At 43.7% G+C, this 25,257-nt stretch overlaps 3 protein-coding genes across 3 annotated transcripts; 2 read left to right on the top strand and 1 right to left on the bottom strand.

Annotated features, from left to right (window-relative positions):
* Window positions 1-6: 6 nt before the first annotated feature.
* Window positions 7-6,722, top strand: Pheta2 (PH domain containing endocytic trafficking adaptor 2). The gene is made up of 4 exons (XM_015501839.2): window positions 7-11; window positions 805-3,647; window positions 5,076-5,216; window positions 6,475-6,722. The coding sequence occupies exon 2, from the start codon at window positions 819-821 to the stop codon at window positions 1,584-1,586; it is 768 nt and encodes a 255-aa protein (XP_015357325.1). The 5' UTR covers window positions 7-11; window positions 805-818; the 3' UTR covers window positions 1,587-3,647; window positions 5,076-5,216; window positions 6,475-6,722.
* On the top strand, window positions 3,466-6,722 carry Smdt1 (single-pass membrane protein with aspartate rich tail 1). Its single transcript, XM_015501837.2, has 3 exons — window positions 3,466-3,696; window positions 5,076-5,216; window positions 6,475-6,722. Exons 1-2 carry the CDS (start codon window positions 3,511-3,513, stop codon window positions 5,211-5,213), a joined length of 324 nt encoding a protein of 107 aa, XP_015357323.1. The 5' UTR covers window positions 3,466-3,510; the 3' UTR covers window positions 5,214-5,216; window positions 6,475-6,722.
* Window positions 6,723-7,967: 1,245 nt separating this feature from the next.
* On the bottom strand, window positions 7,968-14,818 carry Ndufa6 (NADH:ubiquinone oxidoreductase subunit A6). Its single transcript, XM_015501836.2, has 3 exons — window positions 14,579-14,818; window positions 8,995-9,110; window positions 7,968-8,172 (listed from the first exon to the last, which is right to left on the bottom strand). Exons 1-3 carry the CDS (start codon window positions 14,715-14,717, stop codon window positions 8,041-8,043), a joined length of 387 nt encoding a protein of 128 aa, XP_015357322.2. The 5' UTR covers window positions 14,718-14,818; the 3' UTR covers window positions 7,968-8,040.
* Between the last annotated feature and the right edge of the window lie 10,439 nt (window positions 14,819-25,257).

Raw genomic sequence — 25,257 nt, 5'->3', positions numbered from 1 at the left:
GAGTTATTTTGGTAAGTGCCATCCACCACCTGAGACCTCCCGCCTGCCCCCCCCCCCCCCAAGAAGGTGTGAGAGAATAGGCAAAGCAAGGGCTGCTTCTCACTGGTCATGTGATTTTGGGCAGTTCCTCTTCAATGCTGTCACAGTTTTCCATGAATAAGGAGGACACTGGGATTAAGTGCCTTATATGATCCTTGGGCAAAAGCATTCAGCCCCTGTGGCAGGCCCTTCTCAGCCAGACCCTGAGTTTGGGCCACACTCCTGCTTACAGAATAGATCTTCTCTGAACCTCACTGTGAAGCAGGCCTGCCTCCCCGCCCCCTGCACCTATCTGGCCCCGAAGGCTGCAGATTCCCGGTGAAGGACAACTGTGCCATACACCTCATACAGTGAGAGGCCAGGAGAGCCCAGGAGAGTCAATGGGGACTCTGGAGGGCTGTCCACAGAACTGGAGTTGAGAGGCCTGCAAGTCATGGGGTGACTGAAGCAGAATTGTTTCTATGGGCTTGGCGTCTGTTTCAGCCACGCTAGGGCCTATTTCTTTGGGTTTTAAAAAACCATGTCAATGTCCCACCACACCTCTGCTCTACAATTGCAATATCCTTTCTCCTGAGTCATTGGATGTCCACTTTTTGGCCTCTCACAACATCCCTTTGAGAGAAAGGTAGGGAAGACCGGCCCAGTTCATGTATGAAGACTAAGAGCCTTGGGATGCAGTGAGTGAGCAGGGCCACAAGGCAGGGCCAGGTCCTTCCTCCTGGGGCTGCCTCCCTCTCTAATCTGCAACCATCTCCCTCTCCTCAGTTTTTGTAGGAGCCATGAAGCTTAACAAGAGGAGTGTGACCCACTACGCACTGAGTGACTCCCCCGCAGACCACACAGGCTTCTTGCGCACTTGGGGGGGTCCAGGGACTCCACCCACCCCCAGTGGCACGGGCCGAAGATGCTGGTTTGTCCTTAAGGGCAATCTGCTATTCTCCTTTGAGAGCCGCGAGGGCCGGGTCCCGCTGAGCCTCGTTGTGCTGGAGGGCTGCACCGTGGAACTGGCTGAGGCTCCGGTGCCTGAGGAGTTCGCCTTTGCCATCCGCTTTGATGCCCCAGGAGTGCGCCCACACCTGCTGGCAGCAGATGGGCAAGCGGCCCAAGAGGCCTGGGTAAAGGTGCTGTCCCGGGCCAGCTTTGGCTACATGCGCCTAGTGGTCCGTGAGCTGGAAGGCCAGTTGCAGGAAGCCCGCCAGAGCCTGGCCTTGCACCGCTGTGCCACCCGGAAGGTGGCTGGCAGCCGCTGTAAGCCACAGACTCCCAACCACTCGTCTCCAAGTCCAGAGAATGGACACTTTCTCCCCAGCGACTGCAGCCCCATGGGTTCCAGTGAAGAAGGGGGCAGCAGGCCAGCAGGGCGGGATTTGGCTGAGTGGGAGTTGCAGGGCCCTGCCAGCTTCCTCCTAGGCAAGGGGCAGAGCCCTGTGTCCCCTGAGACTTCCTGTTTCTCTACCCTCCACGACTGGTATGGTCAGGAGATTGTGGAACTGAGGCGGGGGTGGCAGCAGAGGGTCCTGGGGAGCCAGCCAGAATGCAAGCCATAGGATAGGCCCGTAGCCTGGGCCTTTAGTCCTGGCCCTGTCCTGCTGGTCAGGACACTGCAGCCAGTGCTTTTCAAGGAGTTAAATGTTTACTCACTTCCAAGGTTGCTTTTGGGGGGAGGGGAGTTCCTTCCCTCCTGATTTTTTTAGGCCTTCCAAGTTCTACATTCTCCCTGTGCCTAGAGGGGACTGAGGAATTATGGCTTCCAATCCCCTGACTTTTTGAAACCCAGAAAGGAAAGGTGGTTTACTACAGCCCCAGAGCAAACCTGTCTCCTGACTCTGACAGGACTGCCCCTCTCTCAGGGGATATTAATGAAATGCAGGAAGAGGGGCTGCCCTACCTTTGACCTACACACCAGACTCTAGCCATAATTTCCAACACAGGAGTCTCGTGTGCACTTAAATGCCAGAGGCTGCCTGCAGTATCAGCTTAGGGGCTAACATTGTCAGTGAAAATAAATTTATTGTGTTATAGGGATTTCTGGGCCCAGCTTTTCTTGAGAGGGATAGGAAGACTGGGCACGGGGCCCCTTTCCCCCCATAGTTTGGGCAGGGTCCTTTGGAGGAAACAGCCTTTAGCTAAATAGAGTGACTTCTTACTCCTCCTCTACCAAACCACCACAGATAATGCTGAAATTTGCCTTGGGAGGGGCTTTTATGTCAGCAAAAACCTTTCCTGTGTTCCGTCCTCAGCAGCCAGCTAGCTCTTGGTACTGCCAAGCAGGAAGTAAAGAAGAGGCAGGGAGGCAGGTGGCCCCTGGGGAAGGCCAGTTTGTTTCTTTGGTCCTCAGTCCTGGGTATTCTAGAAGCTTAGGATTCTCAGTACCATGTGATAAATCCCACTCTCCTGGCTGGGCTCCCATAAAGGTACTCCTCCTCCTAAAGCCACCAGGGAACTCTGTGACAGTTCCCAGGACTTTACCTTCAGGAATCCTCATTGCTGCTCTTCCCAGCAGTGGTGCAAAATGTTTTTCTATTTGTCTGGAAGGCAAAACTGCTGGGACTACAGAGCCAAAGGCCAGCCCAGCCTGTCACCTTAAAGGTATAGTGGCAGTGACTGGTGGGAAGATGCAGGGCCTGGTGACAGACACCCCCTTCCTTGCTTCCCTCTTTCACTTGGCTGGACTAAGCCCAAGTGGGCCGAAGACAGACTTCAGGAGGCTGAGATGCTGCCCTAGGCCCAGGACCACTGCTGCCCTGCTTTGTTCCCAGCCCTGTACGGGAGCCCTACGGCCCACCTGCACTTTATTTTATACACAGATACTACAGGCCTTTGTTATCTTTGTTACTGTTTTTTTAAAAATATAAATATAAATATACAATTAAAACACTAAAGTTTTTTTTAAAGGTTATTACTGGTTTTGGTTATTACAATGTTTTTAGAAATGAAGAATCAGGGCTGGAGTTGCGAAGCCAGTATCTGATGGCAGAAGCTGAGTTAGGTTAGAGACTCGGGTTTGTTGCTGGCATAACTCCCACCAGGTCCACTTTGGCCCCGCCTGATTCCCAGCCCCGTGTCCCAGACCCTCAGCCCACTCCCGCCCGTTGTTAGTGTTTTTTATAAGATTCAATGAGTAAAGTTTTTTCATTATTACTCATTTTGGTTCCTGAAGCTTATTTCAACACACTCTCGGCTGACCCCTCCGGGAACAAAGAAAGTCACAGAACTCACTGCAGCCGACCAGGGCCCCGCGGGAGGGGCAAAGGGGGACTTCTGTATCGTTCTCGTGACGTCACCACGTCGGGCGGGAGACAAACGCCTCTTTCCACCGCAACAGGAACTGGGGGCACTGCGCAAGTGTCAGGGCTGGGCTTCTCGCGTTCTCCTTCAAGTGTCGCGAGATTGGGGTGGCGTTCTGCGTGAGGGCGGCACCGAGGCCCGCCTGTGGGGTACTGGTGCCCGGGCAAGGGGCGGGGCTGGGAGATGGCGTCCGGAGCAGCTCGCTGGCTGGCGTTAGCACCTGTCCGATGCGGGGTTCCCCGGAGTGGGCCGATCTTGAAGAAAGGTGGCGATGTCTCCGCCACACGGGGCAACTCAGGTCGGAGCCTGGTACCGTCGAGGTCAGTCATCGTTACCCGCAGCGGCGCCATTTTGCCCAAACCTGTGAAAGTGAGTGTCTGCCTGGAGGCGGGGCGAAGGGGCTGAAGCCAATCGTTGTGGGGAGTGCGTGCGGGCCGACGCTGATCGGCAGGAACAGAGGCCAATCAAAGAATCGCTATAGACTGGAAGGCGGCTAAGGACAAATTTTTGCGCTGAGGGGTTGCGGGTTTTGTTTGGGGCTGGGAGATGTTGTTTAAAACCCCATGTTGAATCGGGTATTGGAGACTGAGGTTGAAGGGTGAAAGCTGTATTTTGCACTAGTTTATCGGGAGAAGTACGGTGCCCGTTTTTCTGGGCCGGAAGACAGCTTTGTGCATCGAGTTCAGGCGGATTATGCAGTCTCTGCGCGCAGTTGATGGGGTGAAAGAACGAGTCGTGAAGGAGTTTTGCATCAGGGGAACGTGGGGCGGGACCGATTAGTCGTGACCTAGTATATGAAGAACCAGGGTGGTGGCCAATATCCTAGGCTGACAGCCGAGTTAGGTCCTCGCATCCATGTTTTTTGCTTAGTACAGCCCCGACCAGATCCTGTTTTTTTTTTTTTTTCCACCACCGAGTGCTGTGAGTTAGTAGTATCCTTGGGTCTTTCTAAGCATAATAGAAATAGCCATTTATACCAAACAAAAGTTTGCTTTCTGACTGCAGGGCTGTCTGTTACATCTCCAGCACACCTCCACCCTCATCACCCCACCCCACCCCCAATATAGGGGATTGATCCGAGGGGCACCTTATCACTGATCTACATTTTTTTATTTTGAGGCGGGGTCTAAGTTGCCCAGGCTGGCCTTGAATTGTTGTCTTCCTGCCTTAGCCTCCTGAATAGCTGGGATTACAGGAGCATGCCACAGCTTCCAGCTTCTCAAAGTGATTTTAACTCCAGGAAAATAGGAGAGGAAATGTTGGTGATCTTCTGGGATCCATCTATTCCATTGTAAAGACTTGCCCATTTTTCAAACAAGCTGTTTCTAAAATTTTATGTGGTGAAATCAACTTTGTTAGGTATCAGAGAGCCTGTTATCTGGATTGTGTAGAACATCCCATAGCCATACATTGTCTTGTAATTAATTTTCACGTGTGTAGTGTCTTCTTTAAGAAATGTTGACCGTAGTTCAGTCCTCTTAGTACTTTCTCACCTGATTGTAGGGTATCTACAAATAATTAGCAGGTTGTGCCTAGTTTTTAGATGTCTGACTGCCGTGTACTTTTCTTTCTAGTATCTTTTTTCATGATCACAACAATCGCTTTTTTATCTTCTTTTATTTTCTTGCTCCGAGTTTTTCCAAGGGATTAAAATCAGGTTGTTTAGGATGGGTTTGAGGTCCACAGGAGCAAATGCTCCTGTCAAATTGGGCTCTGGAGCTCACAGCCACCCTTCTGACCCTCTGCAGATGTCCTTTGGCCTTCTCCGTGTGTTCTCCATTGTGATCCCCTTTCTGTATGTTGGGACGCTTATTAGCAAGAACTTTGCTGCTCTACTTGAGGAGCATGACATTTTTGTCCCAGAGGATGATGACGACGATGACTAACAGGTAAGACTTGCTATTCCCTTAAATGGGCAGTAGCAGGAAGTGGGTGGAGCATCTGATGTGATCTGTGATGCAGTCTGGCCCAGTAGCAACATTTGGACATTCAGGTCAGAAACTTCTATGAATTAATCCACTTCGTGATTAGTGATTTTATTTTGCCTTTTTCTTATATTGGACAGGGATAACAGTTGACTTACAAATTCACTGCTGTCTCTTCAACTAGGTCTAGATCTTAGGCATCCATTCAGTTGCCCTTGAGGTACTTTTAATTCATCAACTCATACATTTCCTGTCAATTTAATATGCCTTATACACCCACCACCAACAGCTTAATTTCAGCTGCTCCATACTGAAATTTGGAAACTGGCAAGTCCTCACCATGTCAGCTCTGCACCAGTACAGTCTAAGCATGGGCATAACTGCCTGGTTCATACTGTTCACAGACCCTCCCCAAGGTGTGCCAGCCCTCTTCTCATTCAGCATTCTTGTGCTGATTTCCTGTGTTCTGATATGTCCTTTTCTGGCAGCACAGCTGTCATAAATAAGGACACTCCTGACTCAGCCTGCATTTAAGACTTTCCATGATCTATCTAGTCATACCTCTTATCCCATGCTCATCTTCCATATTCCCAACCACAAGAGGAAATGCCCTTGAGAGGACCAGGCCTTCTGTTCTACTCTGGTGAGCTATCCCCAGGATTCATCATTTTTCAAGTACCTTCTTAGCCCCAAGCATTGGCTTATCACTCAGACTGCTCTTTGTCTTAGTTCCACCCATTCTTCAGTGTCTTTGATAAAGTTTCCCTTTATCCCTTCATCTGAGAGTGACTTCTGCTTTGTCTGAGTGACCCTCACCTTTCTCACAACATTCAGTATTTTTGAGTGGAGTGGCACACGCCTATAATACCAGAAAACTTGGGAAGCTGAGGCTGGAAGATCACAAGTTTGTTTTTTGTGGGGTTTTTTTTGGTAGTGCCAGGGATTGAACCCAGGGCCCTGTGCATGCTAGGCAAGCGTTCCACCAACTGAGCTATATCCCCAGTCCCTGGAAGATCACAAGTTTGAGGCCTGCCTCACCAACTTAGTGATATCCTGGGGTGGAAATGGGGATGTAGCGGTGAAATACCCTTTAGTTCAATACCCAGTATCAAAAAAATAAAAACCAATTTAAAAAATTTCAGTATTATGTGCTTAAACACCCACATCCACACCAAAATTCTACCAGAGCCTTAAGTTTCACTATTGCTCTCCTTTCTTACAGGGCACGGAAGAGGTATGGAAAGGACAAAATCATAGCTGAAGGAATGGTGATGTGCTCAGCCCTCCTCCCCTACCAGCAGAAGGGCTCAGGGGAAGCCCCCAGTCCTGCCTCCTGCATGGTCTGTGAACACAGCCCAGATCCCCACATTCTGGGAGGTTCCCCAAGTTGTGCTGTCCACTGAACACTGGAAAAAGCAAGCTGTCAAATTATGAATAATATTAATAAATATCAGCTGTGTGTGACTGAAAGCAGGCTCTAGTTGTTGCAATATTTTGGTCTTTTCTTTCTCTATCTGCGAAGTAGCCCAGGATAGCCAGGCCTTTATGGATCCACAAAGGTAATTAAGGAGGCCTGAGACCTATTTTTTAAATTTACAAAAGCTCAATAGAAACAGTTTTCCTTCAAAGCTGCACAGGCTAACTAAAGCCTCAAGCTTTTTTGGTCTGTTAGTAATATTGGCTAGCTATGCACCTATTAGGAGCTTTATTATTTTACAGCTAGTTTAGTGTCATAAGAATCTTTTTTTTTGGGGGGGGTACTAGGGATGAACTCAGGGCACTCAACCACTAAGCCACATCCCCAGCCCTATTTTGTATTTTTAGAGACAGGGTCTCACTGAGTTGCTCAGTGCCTCACCATTGCTGAGGCTGGCTTTGAACTCGTGATCCTCTTGCCTCAGTCTCCTGAGCCGCTGGGGTTACAGGTGTGCCATCACACCCAGCTCATAAGAATTTTCTTGACCTTTTAAAACTTTGGTTCCTTAGGCAAAAATAAAGGAATCCTTTATGCTGAAAAGTGTAAGAATCCTCTGAGTGATTATACCTATAGATACTGAACTCCTTTCTCCAGCATTTGGACTCTCCAGGGAATGAACAGAGAATACCATCCAAAACAAATAGGAATCAGTTCTTTAACCTCCACTGATGTTTATTCTCCTTATATTTAGAGCTACACCAGTGTGCAAAATCAACAGGAACATTTCTGTTCTCTGTGTATGCATCCAATAGGCGGGACACTAGCAGCCTGCCTGAAGAGTAGGAACTGAATTTCACTATGAGGACTGGTGCTTGTTGAAAGACAGGGGCTAAGCCTCTGGCCATCAATTTTCTTTGCAACCAGAGAGGAAAATGGCCCATCGTGTCAGGTCTTTTTCCATGCCCGTTAGTGTTGCTCTGACCCTTCTCTGACAGCCAGAAATGGCTAATTTTGGATTATCTGTGCCCTAATACCAAGGCATCCAATTGTGTAGGCTATGGAAACATGACTAAATTTACAGTCATCCAGCCTCATATCCAGTGTGAGTTTCTGAAGAGATGGCTTCATCTCTTCCTGTTTACTGACATGTTAGACTCTGAGGAAGAATCCAATCTAATTTATAGCACACTACACAACTGAAGCAAAGGGAATGACAGGGGTATGTGTACCAACACCCTACTTCTTCAGGCTTGGTGAGAGAGACTGTAGGAAATTGGTTCACCAAGAGAATTCTACCATGAGTTTAACTGTATATGTTTATTTGTATATAGTAATTAAATATATCAATATGCACCTTTCCACTGAGTAGCTTCATGGGTCGTGGCCAACATAGAATTTGGACAGGAAATCCTTTGGCCTGGGTTCTTCTGTTTCATGGAAGAACCGCATAACATGTGTCCGCTGCTTCCACACTTTTATTGTTTCTTCCAATTCCATCTTTCCCTGCACAAGTAAGAGGAGAGGTGGTTAAGGTGAAGGAACACAGTTCTGAAGTCCTGGATTCTATTCTGTGCTTGGCACTGACCTGAATGACCTTGGACAAATATATACCCTGTGAGGTAGTTTTTGTATGTGGAAACTGAAGTGGGACTAAATAATTTTGGAGGACTTTCAGATAGTCACCTCTACAACTGACTGCTTTTACGTTTCTGCTTAACATCTCTTCTGGGTGACTTATTGATCCATACTGAAGCTCCTATTGATACCAATATAACTGAACAGGAAGATAGAATCAGGCCCAGAATTTGACTACCATTTACACAGGACTCACACCCAGCTTGTCTGCCTTGTCCAGCTGTTAAGCTGGTGTCCAGGTAAAGCAGTAACTTCCAGGGATGGTGGTTAACAAGAGCTCAAACCTCCCTCCTATATATATTTTTTGTTTGGTTGGTTGGCTTTTGCAGTACTGGAGATTGAACCCAGGGGTGCTCTACCACTAAGCTACGTCCCCAGCACTTCTTAAAATTTTTGAGACAGCTCATTTAGTTGCCCAGGCAGCCTTCAATTTGTGATTCTCCTGCTTCAGCCTCCTACATGGTGATTCTTGGTTTTAAAATGGAACCCCCCAGTAGATTTTCCCTTCATCAATCTTAGTCTATTTAATCAGGGGATAACCTCCAAGTTCAAGTACTCCTCTGAAACAGCAATAGTTGCTGAACCAGTAGTTACTTTTTTAACTTGGAGGCAAAATGTTCATCTGGGGAAACTGAAAACGCCTGGGACAAGTTGGCCGGTCCTTTAAGCTGGTCTGGGAAGGTCAATTACCTTAATGACCAGAAGATCAACCACCCTGGGGTCTGTGACGTGGGCATTCTTCATAAACATTTCTCGGACTTTATCCCGTCCCTGTTTCACAGTGATGTCTAGCTGGAATAAGTGCACTAAAGAGAAAACAAGATTTGGGATAGAAATTACACAGCTAAAATAGTTTTTAAAAACTTAAGTCAGTGGATGTTCACTGAACACACACAGATTGTGCATTCATTCCGTGCACCAAATGTCAGCCTAACCCTCAGCTAGTTGCTTGAGGACGTGAGGATGTGTGAGACATGGTTCAATGAGTTTACATTTTGTTTCAGGAGACAAGACCACAGCACTTGAAGAAACAGTATGTAGCACAGTTGAAGAGTGTGATCAACCTGGGTTCAAATCCCAGCTGCTGTTGTCAGCTACGTGATTCTGTGTAAGTTAACAACTTTGTGCTTGAGTCAGTGAAGTGAGACAACAAGACAATAAGATGCATAACTCTAGAGTTGTGATGCTGTGAGATACAAAATGTTTACAGCAGTGCCTAACATGGAGTTGACTCCTGATAAATGTTAGCAAAATTATTAATACAGGGCTGGGATTGTGGCTCAGTGGTAGAGCACTCACCTCGCATGTGTGAGACGGTGGGTTCAATCCTCAGCACCACGTAAATATAAATAAACAAAATAAAGATATTGTGTCCATGTATAACTAAAAAAATATATTTTTTAAAATTATTAATACAGGGGCTGGGGATGTGGCTCAAGTGGTAGCGAGCTTGCCTAGCATGCGTGAGGCACTGGGTTCGATTCTCAGCACCACATAAAAATAAAATAAAGATATTGTGTCCACCTAAAACTAAAAAATATTAAAAAAAATAAATACAAAAATTATTAATTACAGGGTCTCACTAAATTGCCCACGCTGCCCTCAAACCTGTGATCCTCTTGCCTCAGCTTCCTGAGTAGCTGGGACTAGAGGCACCTGCCACCATACCCAGCTTTTCCTTTCTTTTTTGTGGTGCAGACAGTTGAACTCAGAGCCTTGTTCATGCTGGGCAAGTGCTCTACTACTGAGCCACACCTGAGAATTAGCATTATTTTTATATGGAACAATCTTACAATATGGTGACAGGGTTGAAATTTATGTAAAATAATATGGCATGGGCTTTAGTACCACATGAACTTGGGAGTTGAGAGAGATTGCTTAAGGGTTTCTGCAGGTAGGGAAGGCTTTAATCCAACAAGCAGGTTTCTTGGAAGGACAGAAGATATTGTTCCAGTTCTCTAGGTATTAAATTCTGATTATAGGAACAGTCATACATGACTGCAAACATAAAATCATAATATTCCCAATCCCTTAAGTTAGCACCTAAAATAGTGACAGACCTTCAAGTTTGTATGGCACACAGGCATGTGGATGTCCTTTGAAAATTAGGTTTCAGTCACTTGTATTCTCACCCCCTGGCACTCAGCCAATTTCCGTGGAGTGCTGATAACAGGTATGAATAGGCCCTGTGAGCCAGGTGGAATACAGACAGGGTGAGGCGCCCAGTAGGTTGGTGGGACAGCAAGCAAGGCTGACAGGCTAGAACTAGTACTGTATACTCACTGGGTGAGGATGCCTTGTGTTGAGGCCAATACTGGGGCTTGGCCACCCTGATCTACAGAACTATCACAACTAACTCTGAAAACTTATGAGGGCTATCTCACCATACTCATAACTTAGCGACAGCCATGGAGTAATAAAGCTTCTGCCAAGGAAATAACATGCCATGTTGCAAAGAAAACAAGGTTTCTTTGACCATAGAATAAGCAATAGCAGACATCTAACAAAATTGGCATCCCAGCTTGACAGGTGAATAAATGTTAATGTTAATGACAGAGATGATCACTCATTGAAGTATCCAGTGTTGTCCTGGAGCAGGTCCTTAAGGACAGCCAATTTTGTAATCACTTCCCAAATTTGCCTTCAGTTTGGTAGCTTATAATCAACCATGGCGGGAATATTTATACCACAGGAAATGGTAAACTGTAGTGTGTATAAATTTTGCACCCCTCCACCCCCAAGAAAGCTGGTCATCCCTTTATCACATTAGAGATTTCACAAAAAAGCACAGAAAAGTACAATAGGATGACAAAGAGTTGCAAAAACAAATGAAAACTAGTATGGGACCTGGGATTCAGAATTTCTCTTTCAGGAAAAATCAGGCACGAGCACTATGGGAATCATATACAAGTGTTCCTGGAAAATATGGGCCTAGAATCCAGGTGGGTTTTTTTGTTGTTGTTGCTTTGTTTTTTCATTTACAATCTTGTGCTCATTTAAGAGGAGAAATATGAGGAATCTTCCTCTGCTATCAGTGCTTGCCTTTCCTACACTTTTATATCAAATTCCTGCCAACCTTAAGAGGCAATGCTTCCAGGGATACTTACGGGAGCTGGTACCCATCAGCTCCCCTTCCTCAGTGCCCATCCCCCCAGGGAACTCTTCCCTAGAGAGAGACATTCCAATTTTGTCCCAGGCGCCATCCTCACATCTCAGCCAACTGAACACAACCCTTCACCAGTGAGAAAGGCTGAAGGAAATCAAATGAAAACAGCCTAGCTCTAGTCTGCTGAACTTGGTCTAAATCAGTGGTTCTCAAATCAGGGATGATCTTACCCCCCAGAACAGTAGGTAATTTCTGGAGGCATTTTTGATTGTCACAACTAAGGGGAGAATGCTACTGGCTTCTAATAGGTAGATGCCAGGGATATTGTTCAACAGCCTACAATGCACAGTACAGCCCTGTACAATAAACTATCTAGTGCAAATGTTGGAAAGCCCTGATATAAATCAATTCCAACTGTTCTTTTTCAACTCACAGACTCCTGGCTTATTCTTTAAATATTGAACATTTCCATTTGAGAGGCTCAAAAGATAAGTAAGAATCCCTTTTGGATGAAAGATGACTTTTCCAGTCTGCTTTCCCAAACTTAATAAGGCTTTTCCGAGGTTCCTGACAGATCAGGGAGGATAACACTGATACAGTTGTCAGCCTTTGCTGCAGTTCATTCTGGTATCATTCACACCAGGTGATCCTTTGATGCGAGGCAGCATGGTATAAGGGAAAAGAACACAAGGGCAGGGGTCAAACAGGCTGGGTAAAGCCTCAACATCAGTATGAACATTCCTAGAGAGAGACATTCCAATTTTGGTCTGGGGTATACCTTCTTGCCTGTGTTCTCTATAGGAAAGGAAATAACCTCTAATCTAATCGCTATATAGGAATATGGTAGAGAATAAGGAACAGCACTTTGTAAACAGTAAAGCATGAAACAAATGTTGGCTGTTAAAATTTTTCAGCATTTCCCCTGCCACTTCCATGATACACCAGGAAATTATCTGGGTATGTGCCTACCTTCCTCACTTGACCACAAGACCCTGAAGGCCTTGTGGGTGAACAAAAAGTGTTTTATTCACGTTTGTTTCATTCTAGGTATCTAGTATTGACCCTACAGTACAAAAGGTGCCCAGTGAAATGTAGAATAAATCAATGAATTTTCTGTAGAAAGCCTCCTGATATCTTCTGGCCAGCAAGCAGCATAGTTTTTTTTTTTTTTTTTTCCAAAGAAGGGATTCAAAGGCAGTTCTGTCCTAGTGCTCCCATGCCAAAGTGGATCCCAGAAGCTTCAGGGAAACGACAGTAGGCATTCAGAGCCAGTTTTTTGGTGCTGGGGATTGAACCCAGGGCCTCATACATATTAAGCTCACACTCTACTAGAGCCAAGAGCCACATATTAGAGTTGAATAATCAGGGTCTGAAAACTGGCTCTTCCACTCATTGATAGTGTGACCCCAGACAAGTCTGGGTGCCTCAGTTTTCTCATCTGTAAGGCATGAAACAAAGCCTGACTTAAAATAAGGCAATGTAAAGCCTTTAGCATAGTTCTGGGCCATATGTAAACATTTCAATAAATGTTAATCATCATCAATTCTATTACTTATTCCCAATCCTTGATTTGATTATTTAGCTGGAGTTCCAGTGATGCATGACAGTGTAGCATCTAAGTAACTGACCAGCTACAGATTACTGACCTTCCCTATAGGTCTGACCTTTGCTCCCTTGACCACTCCCTGCCTCCCATTCTGACCCTGCTTTCTAGGCTCCTGTAACCCCTACCTTCTTTTTCCCCTCTCAGGCCCCTTCTAACTCTGGGATTCTCTCTCCAAACAGCATTTGAAGGAAGATCCTGGGAAGGGATGATCTAGAAAGAGCTGGGTCCTGACACTTGCAATACCTGGGTTCCATCTTCAACTCAGCCATGTCATGTCCTCCTTAGTTCCTCTCTTTCAGGTGGGTTTAAGTTAAGGTCACTAGCAATCTCTCAAAAAGTCAGTCTGAGGACAGGGACTGTGGAGCACAGTTCCCACATTAAAGAACTGGGCTCTACATGGAAGCTCCTTCTAGGGTAAGCCCTATAAAAACAACAGTAGCCAATAACTTAATAAGTGTTAACCAAGTGTCAGGCCCTGTTCTAAGCACTTTGGATATATTAACCTACCTAACACAGTAACTCTCTGAAGATACTATCAGTACCCCCATTTTATAGATGAGAAAACTGAAACATAGATGAAATAACTTGCCCAAGGTCACAAAGCTACTAAAGGGCAGAGCCTGGAGATGAGTGCAGGCTTATTCTAATCTCCACATTCTGCTGCTTCTCATAGATAGGGAAGTGTCAGCTCTGAGAGGTGCTACAATGCTCCCAACTCACTCAAACATGCCTTACCCCTCAGACTAGCAGGGAAGGTCCAAGTTAAAACACACTAAGAACAACAAGATAACAAAGCATGGACAGTCTCACAGTTGTACTACCTCTGAAAGTTTAGGTGGGATTTCCCCCAGTCTTTATTTTATCCAATACAGTGGGCAGCCGGGAAAATCAAGATAAGAAAACAAGCTCTGCACACAGGGAGTTTACATACTAATCCTCCAGCTAAACGGACTGAATCTCTGCCATCTGGGCGAAGGAAGGGGTTCTGCGGTAGAAGTGGGGAGACCAGCAAGTCTTGGGAGACTGGAGGGCAAGGAAGCCATCTAGCCTGAAGAGACTGGAAAAGGAGTCGCTGGCTTACAGGACGACCTTAGGAAAGTCACTTCCCTTCTCTGGTTCACTTTTTGGTGGTGTCAGGAACTGGATGACTGCCCGAATCCTATGGCCACTTTGTTTATAAAACCCAATGGGTGTCTGAAACTGCCTTTTGGAACTAGAATTGACTCTGGGTTCCGGGCCACGCTTCGCTTCGCCTCTCGGTGCCGTCAGGTGCCTCACCTGCATAATAAGTCTGTCACCGACAGTCCCTGCTCTCCCTCTAGGCCTCGGGAAGAACTAGGAGACAGGACACCAGAGCGCCGAGCGCGTCTGGAACCTCTGTAGGATGTTAGGAACGACTGGTCTGACCTCGGCGCTGCTTTCAGGTCGGGTCCACCTTAGCTCGAGTGACCCTCTTCCCCTGAAGCACCCACAGTCGCCTCTGCCCAAGCTAGTGACCTCGGCTCGGTCGTGAGACCTTGGGCAGCTGCATCCGGGGCCCCGCCTGCGCCGCTGCCTCTCACCAGTGTTTGGCACCTCCCGATACCAGGCGCGGTAGAGCTCGCGCACTCTCCGCTTGGCCTCGTTCATGTCCCGGCTGAAAATGGGCTTCACGGAGGTGCTGGCCGCTGCAACAGCCCCGCGCAGGCTGCTCGCCGCCATCTTGCTGAGGCGCCGCCTCCCACGCGCACGTGCTCCCGGAAGGATGTCGTCCTCATTGGCTACAATGAGACGCCACGCCCCCTGCTGGTAGGCGGGAGGACGGCTCCGGGGCTCTCCGATTGGCTGGAAGCCTCTGTTTAAGCGGGAGTAGCCAGGCTCGGAGAACGGCGCACGCTGATTGGCAGAAATGCGGCTCCGCAGTTGGGCTGCTGAATTGTTGCTCCGAAGGGCCCTCGGGCGCCGGGAAACTGCTTCGGGATCTGGAACTGAGTGCAGCAGCCTAGTTGCAGCGTTTCTAGGCGCGCGGGCTCCAGGTTTCCCGTCGACTGCTTGGGCGTGGGTAGCAGGACCGTGAGGGGACGTCTGAGGTAGATACAGGCGCCCGGGCTGAGTGGCCCTGGCCTGGACCATGGCGGCTTTCTGCAGCAACAGGTTGTTTGCCGATTTATTTTCCTAAAAATCAGTTCTTCCGGAGCGCGGTAGATGTTAGAGCGCCTCCTGGCTTTAGCTTCTGGGCACTTCTGAGCCCTGGGAGGTAGGTCACAGCATCACCCCATTTTAGACAAGGACTTGACATCCCAAGCCGTGGATCTCGCCCAGAAGCAACCCAGGAACCTGAGCAAGAAACCTGGAAAGAACCTTAAGACATCCGTTTTGGGAAGCTGTCTGCTGGCATTTTCTCGCAGAACACCAAGGAGAACCTCGAACTGTAACGGAAAAAGTAACAGCTAACAACATGACAGGCGGTGCACTGGATTTTTTTAGTTAGTTTAACCTCATAGGCCAGACAGGTACTGTGAGCATCCCCATTTTACTGGTGAGGAAACAGATGGTGCACTTTCCACCTGCCACATTAAGTTGCCTCCCTGCCCGACTCCCCGGTAGGCGTCTCTCCGTCTTTCTGAAGAATCAGTGAACAGACACCTTGGAAGTACTGGGGAAGGGAGAAAGGACAGGGCTGAGTTTCCTGTGGGACCCCAACTGGCTTGGGTAGGATCCTGCATCGCCCAATCTTTCTCAGGTTTTTTTTTTTTTTTCATTATTGTACCAGGAATTGAGGGGCGCTTTGCCCCTGAGCTACATCCCCATCCCTTTTTTATTCTGAGACAGGGTCTTGCCAAGTTACTGAGGGTCTTCCTGAATTGCTGAGGCTGACTTGGGATCTGCGTGCCTCAGGCTCCCGAGTTGCTGGAGTTGCTGGGATTATAGGCGTGTGCCACTGTCCCGGCTTTCATATATCCTGTTTCTTTTTTCTTTTCAGTTTTGTTTATGGCTTTGTTTTATAGAAATTTATTTGTTTATGAGGCAGAATCTAGCTAAGTTGCCCAGGCTGGACTTGAACTCCTGATTCTTTTGCCTCAGGCTTCTCAGTAGCTGGGATTACAGGAGTGAATGAATGTACTTGGCGAAATATAGAAATTTATATATTAATATATGGGGAAGGGGTTGTAGCTCAGTGATCGAGTGCTTGCCTGCTGAATGCTAGGACCTGGATTTGATCCCCAGCCCTGCAAATAATAATAATAATAATAATTAATAATAATAATAATAATAAACTGAGTATTTTACATCTTACATCTTTCCTACCTCAAGATTACAAATATGTTCTTTTTTATTAATACTTTTTAAAAAATTACCATTTTATGTTAATCACTGAGAATTTTTTTATCACACAATCAAAATGGTATACCTCTATCATATTCAAGGAGTATAAACACAAGCATCAATTTCTGTCCATTGATGTTCTCTCCTTTAGTTTATACCAACAATTTTAATTGCTCAAGATTTAGGTATGTTTTGATATTCCTAAACAAGTCTTATTTTTCAAATATTTTTGGCAATCTTTTTTCTCCTTTTTTGATGCTTGTTATCAAACCCCAGCTCCGATTTATACACTGCTTTATATCCCCAGTGAGTAAAATTATTTATTTATTTATTTATTAATGCAGTACTGAGGCTCTAACCAAGGTCCTTGCTCATACCAGGCAAGTGCTGTACCACATTGAGCTACATCCCCAGCTATTCCATTCACTTTTTTTTGTCGATTTAAAAAATAATTTTATAAAGATTTTGATTGAGATTACTTTGAATAAAGAAATAACATCTTTAAGAGAGCCTACAGAATGGGAGAAAATCTTTGCCAGCTACTCCTCTGGCAGGGGATTAATATCCAGAATATACAGAGAACTCAAAAACTTAACACAAAAAAGCCAAATAACCCAGTCAAAAAATGGGCAAAACAACTAAATAGACACTTCTCAAAAGAAGAAACACAAATGGCCAACAAATACATGAAAAATCTTCATCGTCTTTAGTAATCGGGGAAATAACAAGTCAAAACTACACTAAGATTTCATGTCACTCCAGTCAGAATGGCAATTACCAAAAATACAAGTAATAATAAATGCTGGTGAGGATGTGGGGGGGAAATTACACATACATTGTTGGTGGAACTACAAATTAGTACAACTACAAATTGGTGGAAAGCAGTATGGAAATTCTTAAAAAAAATTCAAGTGGAATTACTATATGACTCAACTATCCCACTCCTTTGTATTTATCCAAAAGAACTATAGTATCACATACTATATATTGATACAGTCACATGGTGTTTATAGCAACATAATTCACAATAGTCAAATAATGGAACCAATCCAGATGCCCATCAATAGGTCAACAGATGAACAAATTAAGGAAATGTGATACACACACACACACACACAATGGAATTTTACTCAACTATAAAGAAGAATGGGGGGGGGGAATGAAATTATGGCATTTGCTGGTAAGTGGATGGAAATGGAGAACATGCTAAGTGAAATAAGCCAGACTCCGAAACAAGGGTCAGATGTTTTCTCTCACATGTGGAGGCTGGATCAAAATAAGCCAGAGCAAAAGAGGGGGAGATGAGATATCATAACGATATAGGAAAGATCAGTGGAATAGAAGGAGATAGGGAGAGAGGAGGAACTAGAAAGGGGGGAAATGCAGAATGAATTTAACAAAGTTACATTATGTGCATATATAAATATACCACAAGGAATTCCACCTTTATATGTAGAAAGCACCAGTCAAAAATAAATGAGTGAAAGAACAGTAGAGTAGAGGAAGGAGAATGGGGAGGGTGGAGGAGAGGGAAAAGGTGAAACCGAGACTAAAGTGGAATAAATAAGTCCAAGCGGCATGATTTTGTCAAAAGGAACCCAAGACCACGTATAACTTTAATGTGCTAATAAAAGAAGTGACATCTTTAAACTCTGGAGTCTTTCAAACATTCTTTCAAGGTAGTGTATTTCATACATAGCATGTGTCTGTATGTAGGAATGGTAAAAATTAAAAGACTTCTGTATGAGGGAATAGTACTTATTACCACCATAGCATCTTTTACCTGTTCCTCACATTAATCCTACTTCCTGCTGTGTCCATTGTGTTAAACCCACCTAATGAGTTAACATCAGCTATTGTGCTTTGTGTTCTGGAATGTCTATATTACCCATTTCTTTAAACAAAAAAACCTCAGAATTTAGCAGTCAAAACAAATATTACGGGGTTGTAGCTCAGTGGTAGAGTGCTTGCCTACATCTTGTGAGGCACTGGATTCAATCCTTAGCACCACATAAAAGTAAAGGTATTGTGTCCATCTACAACTAAAATTTTTTTAAAAAATATCTCACTGTTCCTATCAGAAACTCAGGTGAGGCTTAACTGGGTTCCTCTGGTGAAAGGTCCCTCATGAGTCCCTCAGTTGCCGCCAGCTGGCACCATGGTTTCATTGAAGGATCAGCTGTGGTGGGGAGGAGAACATGTGCAGGAGTGGTAAGGGTATCCACTTCTGAGCTTATCCACATCATTGGTGGCAGGTCCTGCTTTTCACCACATGGTGTCACAATTCGTGGGTCTCCACAGAATTACCTGATGACAGGGCACCTCTTACTCAATGGCAGGCATTCAGAGAATAAGCCTGAGCACCCAAGATGGAAACACAGTCTTGATGTTATTTTGGAAGTGACATCTCACTTCTGCCACATTTTATGCTGAAGTGAATCTGTCAATGCATACCACACTCAAAAGGTGGGATTCCATAAGGGCATCAAACAGGAAGTGGGGATTATTAGGGACCCATAGCAGAGGTTGCCTATCAGAGTGTCTATTTAATTTTTTAAAGATTATAATTATCTTGTAGAGTCACTTTATTCTTGTCTCTCTTTTAAATGTTTTCTTCAACATATGATTCATAGTTGTTTTAAAGTCCTTATCTGCTAACTCTGTGGATTATCCTTGGGTCTTCTGTTGACTATTTTATTTATTGTCATTCGGTTTTTCCTGCTTCTTTTCACATTTATGAGCTTTTCGTTATAAGCTAGACAAGATGGATAATATGTTGTAGATTATGTTATTTTCTCTAAGGAATATTAACTTTTAGTAGGCTTTGAGGCTTGAAGTTAGGCTTCTATCACTTGAACTGTTTTAGTTTCGTTTGTCCTTCTTAGGTGTAGTCCTTATTCCTAACATGATGCTTTTCTGGAGTCTCCACTGAATAACTGGAGAATGCTTTGAGACTTCTCCATTCTGGCCAGGCCCAATGTCTCCCCTCCCCGGAACTTGCAACTGAATTTATCTGACAGCTCTCACCTTCTAGAAGCTGTTATCTGCTAGAACATCTTATTTGCTGCTCATGTGCAGCCTAGCAGGTGGCTAAACACTTCAGGAGCATTTTTCTGGAGACTTTCAGGCTCCTGACCTATGGCTTTCTCCATTTTGCTTTCTTCTCAAATTCCAGTCACACCAGCAGCTATGACCTTCAGACTCCCATGACCATTAAGATTGCTGGTCCCTGTCTTGGTTTTACCTCCTCAGACCATACTTCAGAAAATGCTCTCAGAAAAACACCTAGGTAAATGTAGGGATCATCTCTGAAGAACCTGCATTGGGCCGGGCACAGTGGCACACACCTGTAATCCCACCAGTTTGGGATGTGGAGGCAGGAGGATTGTGAGTTCAAAGCCAGCCTCAGCAACTTAGTGAGGCCGTAAGCAATGAAGTGAGACGCTGTCTCTAAATAAAATATAAAGAAAGGGATGGAGATGTAGTTTAGTGGCCAAGTGCCCCTGAGTTCAACCCCCAGTACCAAAAAGAGAGAGAGAGAGAGAGAGAACCTGCATTGGTTGCTCTTCATTTATAGTTATTTTATATATATTATATTTATGTCATTTATATTTTATAATATTTTATATTATATTTTGTCCTGATTTTATGTCTGTGTGTTGTGAGAGGGTAACTCTAGTCAGGTACTCCCTCACGACTGAAACTCCCTCACAGGGCCTAAGTGGAACTCAGATTTCATCAGCCATATTTTTATTTCCACCCTAAATGGCTAATTCATATTTCACTGGTGCCATATCCTTTTATCTTTTGGGGAACATCAATCATATTTATTTAATGCCTCCTTTTATTTGCTCTGTTAATTCTTTCCTTTAGTCCTTAGCTCTTTTGTTTATACAGTGTTATGGTTTAGATATGAGTTATCCCCGCCTCAAAAGCTTGAAGGTGAGACAGTGTAAAGATGTTCAGAAGTGAAATGATTAGACATGAGAGGTATAGCCTAATCAGTGGATCAAACTACTGATATGGATTACCTGGGCCGTACCTATAGGTCATGGGGTATGGTCTCTGGGGAATCAGGAAGCTCTCTGCTTCCTGATTCCCATGTCTGGAGCTGCTTTTCTCCACTAAGCCCTTGCACCATGGTGCTTTGCCTCACCTCAGGCCCAGAACAATGGACTTGGCCATCTACAGACTGATCTCTGAAACTGTGAGCCAAGATAAACTCAAACAAAAACATTCTTTTCGGGTCTTTTGGTCACAGTGATGCAATGCCGACTGAAACATACAGTTTGGGCCTCTCTCTCCTGGTGTTAGTTTTCTTCCAGTTTTGACAAATGCTTGGGTCGGTATTTGAGGTTCTCTTTTAAAGACCCTCCTATGATGCTTTTAGTTACTGTGGCATGCCATCAGTCTGTGTAGGTCACGAGAAAACACCGCTAGGCAGAGTGCTGGTGGTTCCATGCTGGGTGTCCGCGGCCACCAGCTCTTTTTTTGCCAGGTATTCCCACACTAGTTGCTCCCATCTGGGGCTTCTTTTTGTCTGCTTGCCACAGAGGGAGAGGGAGAAGAGCCAGTTACCTCTGGTTTCACATGAATCCCCACCCAGTCATCCTGATAGTGTTCTCTTCCCACATTTGCTCTCTGAGGAATAGTCAGAGGCTCTGCCCTTTTCTGTGAGGCCTGCCTGTGCCTGGGTCTTGTACTTTGGTTTCCTCTGTCAACCTTATCCTGTTTGCCTTCCATTTTTAGAGTCCTTGAGCTTCTGGTTCAACAAGGGGAGAAATACAACCAAATAAGTTGTATTTGAGACCTGCTTTCTTGTATCTCTGGTTTGGAGTAGGAGAAGGAGACTGTGTACACTGATGTCTGGACTCAGTGGCTCCTGAGAACCTTCCTGGCTCCTGACACTGCTGGCTTGGCTCAGCATAGATTTCTTGAGTCACAATGACTTTCTCTCAAAACTCTGTAGAATATTACTTCACTGTACTGCTACTTTGTTACAAAATAATAATGAATCCAGAATACTTAATGTCAGAGGACATTGAGTAACCTATTTTTTTCTTTTCTGCCTTAATACTTTCTTTTTAAAATTCAAAAATCTCTCCAGGACACACACACACACACACAGAGACACATGAGATCCTTTGTGTTATTTTTGTCTCATTATGTTAATTTAAAAGTGTGTGATCTAGGGGCTGTAGAAGGCTTACTTAACATGTTCTAGGACTTGGGTTCATAAAACAACAACAAAAAAATGTGACCTAAAGAGTCACAATTTTCTTTTCTTCAAGGAATCAAGGACTATTTCTTTTATTATTGCTTCTTGGCTCTCTTCCTCTGGGTAGTCATATTATATGATTATTCAGTCTCCTAGGTTTATCCTCTATATTTTTTGTCATTTCCATTCTCTTTTCTTTTTTTCTCCAACAGCAGGGATTGAACCCAGGGGCCTTTTACCACTGAGCTACATCCCCAACCCTTTTTATTTTTTTGTTTTGAGATGGGGTCTTGCTAAGTTGCCCAGGCTAATCTTGAACTTGTGATCTTTGTCACAATTCAGAGAAAGAACATATCACCCCCAAAAGTTTCTTCAGTCCTCTTTATCATCTTTCTTTCTCATCTCTTCTTAACTTCACCCCCAGCCCCAGGCAAGCATTGATCAGCTATCAGTTACAAAGGTATTTGCATTTTATAATATTTTATATAAATAGAATCATACAGTATGTATTCTTCATCTGGCTTCTTTCTATCAGGAAATTATTTTGAAATTTATCCATATATTGTTGTGCAAAACAGTAATTAATTCCTTTTATTGGGTATATTCCACTGTATTAGTATACCATCATTTGTTTATTAACTGATGTTGATGGACATTTACGTTGTTTTCAATTTCTGGCTATTACAACTGAACTTGTTCTGTATATTTATGTACAAGTCTTTGTATGAAATACACTTTCATTTCTCAGGAGTGAAATGGCCAGGTAATATGGTAGCTTTATGTTATTTTAAATGAAACTTCCAAACCCTAACAAGTGGTTGTTTTTTCTACTCCCTCTATCAGAGGCTGAGTTTTAGTTGCTGTACTTCTCATTAGCACTTGATGTGGGCAGGTTTTTGGTTTTGGAGTACTGGGAATTGAACTCAGGGATCTTTACTACAGAGCTACATTCCCAGACCTTTTGATCTTTTATTTTGAGTCAGGGTCTCACTAGGTTGCCAAGGCTGCCCTTGTAGTAACCATCCTCCTCAGCCTGTTGCTAGGATTAATAGGCATGTACCACTGTACTAGGCCTTTTATTTTGAGACAGTTCAATATTGAGTTCTTATTATAGTTTTACTTGCATCTCACTAGTGACCAGTGATATCAAGCTAATTTTCATGTGTTTATTTGCCATCTGTTTATCTTCTTCACTGAGGATATATTCAAATAAAATGTCCATTTAAAAAATTAGGGTGTTTGCTTTCTTACTGAGTTTTGAGAGTTCTTTAATTTTCTGGACAACAATTATTAGATATGCAATCTGAGTTTTCTACTTGCCTGAGGCTTGTATTTTTATTCTGAGTGTCTTTAAAGAGCATGAGATTTTTATTTTTATTATATCTAGTTTATCAATACTTTTCTATTTGGGCCCATGATTTGGGTGATATATCTGAAATATCTTTACCTAATTCATGGTCACAAAGATGTTCTCTTGTTTTCTTCTTCTTTTTTTTTTTTTGTACTAGGGATTGAACCAGGGGGGGCTTAACCACTGAGCCACATCCCCAGCCCTTTTTGATTTTATTTAGGGACAAGGTCTCATTAAGTTGCTTAGGGCCTCCATAAGTTGCTGAATCTGGCTTTGAACTTGCGACCCTCCTGAGCCTTTAGGATTATAGGCATGTGCGGTCACGCTCGGCTCTTCTTTTTTTCTTTTGAAACACTGGGGATCAAAAGAAAAAGTGATATACTATGGTATATGAGCCTTGTACATGGTACTCAAGTGTTATAATTTCTTTGGGAATTGAACTCAGGGCCTAGTGTGAACTAAGCAAATGCTCTACTGCTATCCATATCCCCAGGCCCCAACTATGTTTTTTTCTAAAAAGTTTTATAGATTTATGTTTCACATCTAGGTCTGTGATCAATTTTGAGTTAATTTTTGTATGTGGCTTGAAGTATCTATCCAAATCAATTTTCCATATGAATATATAATTGTTCTAGGACCATTTATTCTTCCTGAACTATACTTCATCTACTGCATCATATTTGTACCTCCATCTAAAGTTGGCTTACAATATAGGGGTCAATGTCTGGACTCTCTTCTATTCCACTGATCTATTTGTCTGACTTGACATCAACAGTCTCATACTATCTTGACTCCTGTCCTGATTTATTCTTTTTCAAAATAATATTGCTATCTAGGTCTTTTGCATTTCCATATGAATATTTGAAACAATATGAAAAAAGTTTGCTGGAATTTGGACTGAAGTTACACTGAACTTACATGTTAATCAGGGTGGAGCTGACATCTTGACAAGGTTGAATCTTCTGATTCATATACCATAGTGTATCACTTTTTCTTTTTGTTGGTGCATTATAGTTGTACATAATGATGGGAGTTGTTTTTAAATATTTGTACATATTTATGATATAATATAATAATATAATTTGGCCAATATCCTCCCCAACATAGTATATCTCTTCATATATTTGGGTCTTCTTTAATTTCTCTCAGCAATATTTTGTAGTTTTTTAAAAAAAATTTTTTTGTAGTTGTAGATGGATAGAATTCCTTTATTTTATTTGTATATGGTGCTAAGGATTGAACTCAGTGCTTCACACATGCTAGGCAAGCACTCTGCCACTGAGCCCCAGCCCTATTTTGTAGTTTTTATTGTATGATTTTGCACACCTTTTGTCAGAATTTTTCCTCTTATTATTTTATATTTTGGGTGCTTTTATAAGAGGTTTAAATTCTTTTTGGTTTCTAATCGTTAATTGCTACTATATAGAAATATATATATTTTTTGGTACTGGGGATTGAACCCAGGAGCAATTAACCACTGAGCCACATCCCCAGCCCTTTTTTTTAATGTGCCTCAGCCTCCCAAACTGCTGGATTTATAGGTGTACACCACTACGCCCAATTTATAACTGGTTGTTATATAGTGATCCTTCAAACTTGCTAAATACTAGTAACTTTTTGGATGATACCATAGGATTTTACACATTATTATGTTGCCTGAAATATAGTTTTATTCTTCCTTTCCATTTTGGTTGCCATTTCCTTCTCTTTCTTGACTTAGGTTGTTGATGAGGGTAGATGGCCTTTTCTTATTCATGAACTTTGGTGGGAAGCAGTCGGTAGTTTACCTGTGAGTGTGTTGGGAGCCATAGGTTTCTTTCTCATAGATACCACTCATCAGGTTGAAGATATTCCTATCTACTCCTAAGTTGCTGGGAGGTTTTATTTGGTTTGGTTTTATTTTTCCAGGAATAGGTACTGATTTTGTCAAATATATTGTGCATCTGTTGATGATCATTTGATTCTTTTTCAGTCTATTAATATGGTGAATTTCAATGATTGATTTTTGAACGTTAAATCAATTACATTTCTGGGGGTAAACTCCATTGATAATGTACATTATCCTTTTCATATGTTGTTGTTTCCAATTTGATAAGGTTTGGTTAATAATATTTGTGCCTGTGTTTATGAGGGATGTTGGAGTTTTCTTTTATTAATTGTATTCACGGCATATTTGTCACAGATTTGTGTGTGTGTGTGTGTGTGTATACATATATTTAGTTGTAGATGGACACAACACCTTTATTTTATTGTTTATTTTTATGTGATGCTGGGGATTGAACCTAGTGCCTCATGCATACCAGACAAGCACTCTGCCACTGAGCCACAACCCCCGTACCTCATCACATATTTTATGCCAATTTTTT

Source organism: Marmota marmota, unplaced genomic scaffold, assembly GCF_001458135.2.
Source record: "Marmota marmota marmota unplaced genomic scaffold, marMar, whole genome shotgun sequence".
Taxonomy (NCBI): domain Eukaryota; kingdom Metazoa; phylum Chordata; class Mammalia; order Rodentia; family Sciuridae; genus Marmota; species Marmota marmota.
Note: the sequence above shows the minus strand (reverse complement) of the source record. Positions and strands in the feature narration are given on the sequence as shown.

What these genes read in the sequence shown, in the direction of transcription:
- Pheta2 (XM_015501839.2), top strand. Translation starts at nt 819, where the DNA reads ATGAAGCTTAACAAGAGGAGTGTGACCCACTACGCACTGAGTGACTCC.
- Smdt1 (XM_015501837.2), top strand. Translation starts at nt 3,511, where the DNA reads ATGGCGTCCGGAGCAGCTCGCTGGCTGGCGTTAGCACCTGTCCGATGC. An exon ending in TTTTGCCCAAACCTGTGAAA is followed by an intron (nt 3,697 to 5,075) that starts GTGAGTGTCTGC and finishes GACCCTCTGCAG; the next exon opens with ATGTCCTTTGGCCTTCTCCG.
- Ndufa6 (XM_015501836.2), bottom strand. Translation starts at nt 14,717, where the DNA reads ATGGCGGCGAGCAGCCTGCGCGGGGCTGTTGCAGCGGCCAGCACCTCC. An exon ending in TCGGGAGGTGCCAAACACTG is followed by an intron (nt 9,111 to 14,578) that starts GTGAGAGGCAGC and finishes TTTTCTCTTTAG; the next exon opens with TGCACTTATTCCAGCTAGAC. An exon ending in TTGATCTTCTGGTCATTAAG is followed by an intron (nt 8,173 to 8,994) that starts GTAATTGACCTT and finishes TTACTTGTGCAG; the next exon opens with GGAAAGATGGAATTGGAAGA.